The following is an 808-nucleotide window of genomic DNA, read 5'->3' as shown; positions in this document are numbered from 1 at the left end:
CGGGGACCCAGCACCGCACCCGCCTCCCCCATCGGCCCAGCCGACACTGCCAACGGCGCTAACCCGCCCCGCTCAAACTTCGACAGCATCATCCTCCCGCTTCATCATGGAGAAAAACGACGGGGACAGAAAAGGAACGAAGGGCACGGGTTAACAGCAGCTCCACTGTTAATCGATACGGAGAATGTACACGCTGATTACGTTTTACGCGCACTCCTAGATTACCAGTTAAATCTAGATTCACCGCAGTGTTCAAGTTGCCTGGAAACTTCCGAGAAGCAGAATCCCTATTTAAAAAAAAAATATAAAAAAAGACCTTCCCCAACACAACAAGCTACAACAGCACTTCTGTGTGTCTTGAAAGGTCATGTATCTATCTTTCACGTGTTGAACTATTTCTCCAGAGGGTCGCCAAGTAACTACCGAGCTCCAAGAAGATTCATGGACTGAAAAGCCAGATAACTCTGCGGTTACGTGTTGGCACATTCCCCTCCCTACAATTCCGGCATTTCGCCGAGGTCAGAGAAAAGCTGTCAGAGAAAACGACATCATTTAGGACCGTAGCAAACCGCCCCCACCAGCGGAGCCATGAAAGTCAAACCCACAATTATCTGAAGCTCTAAAAAGAGAGAACTGCTAACCCCCTTACCACCTTCCACCCATCCAACAACCCCGGGGAAGTGGGACAGGGCAGTCGGACACGCAAGTAGAACACAAACACTCTTTTTCGCAGCTCCGACAACACGGCCCCCATCTCACTCCCTCCCGCCTTTACCTCCCAGCCCGTTCTCCCACTGATCCCACCCAA

At 51.2% G+C, this 808-nt stretch overlaps 1 protein-coding gene across 1 annotated transcript in view; it reads right to left on the bottom strand.

The window, feature by feature from the left end:
- The window catches only part of RPS6KA5 (ribosomal protein S6 kinase, 90kDa, polypeptide 5), a 68,985-nt gene extending 68,893 nt beyond the window's left edge, over positions 1-92 (bottom strand). The window contains exon 1 of the mRNA XM_009084574.1: positions 20-92. Within this exon, the coding sequence (XP_009082822.1) occupies positions 20-92 (73 nt within the window). The remainder of the gene's footprint in view (positions 1-19) is intronic.
- Positions 93-808: the final 716 nt, after the last annotated feature.

This window comes from Acanthisitta chloris, unplaced genomic scaffold (genome assembly GCF_000695815.1).
Source record: "Acanthisitta chloris isolate BGI_N310 unplaced genomic scaffold, ASM69581v1 scaffold27581, whole genome shotgun sequence".
NCBI lineage: Eukaryota > Metazoa > Chordata > Aves > Passeriformes > Acanthisittidae > Acanthisitta > Acanthisitta chloris.
The sequence above is the reverse complement of the archived record's forward strand: the minus strand, read 5'-3'. Positions and strand labels throughout refer to the sequence as shown.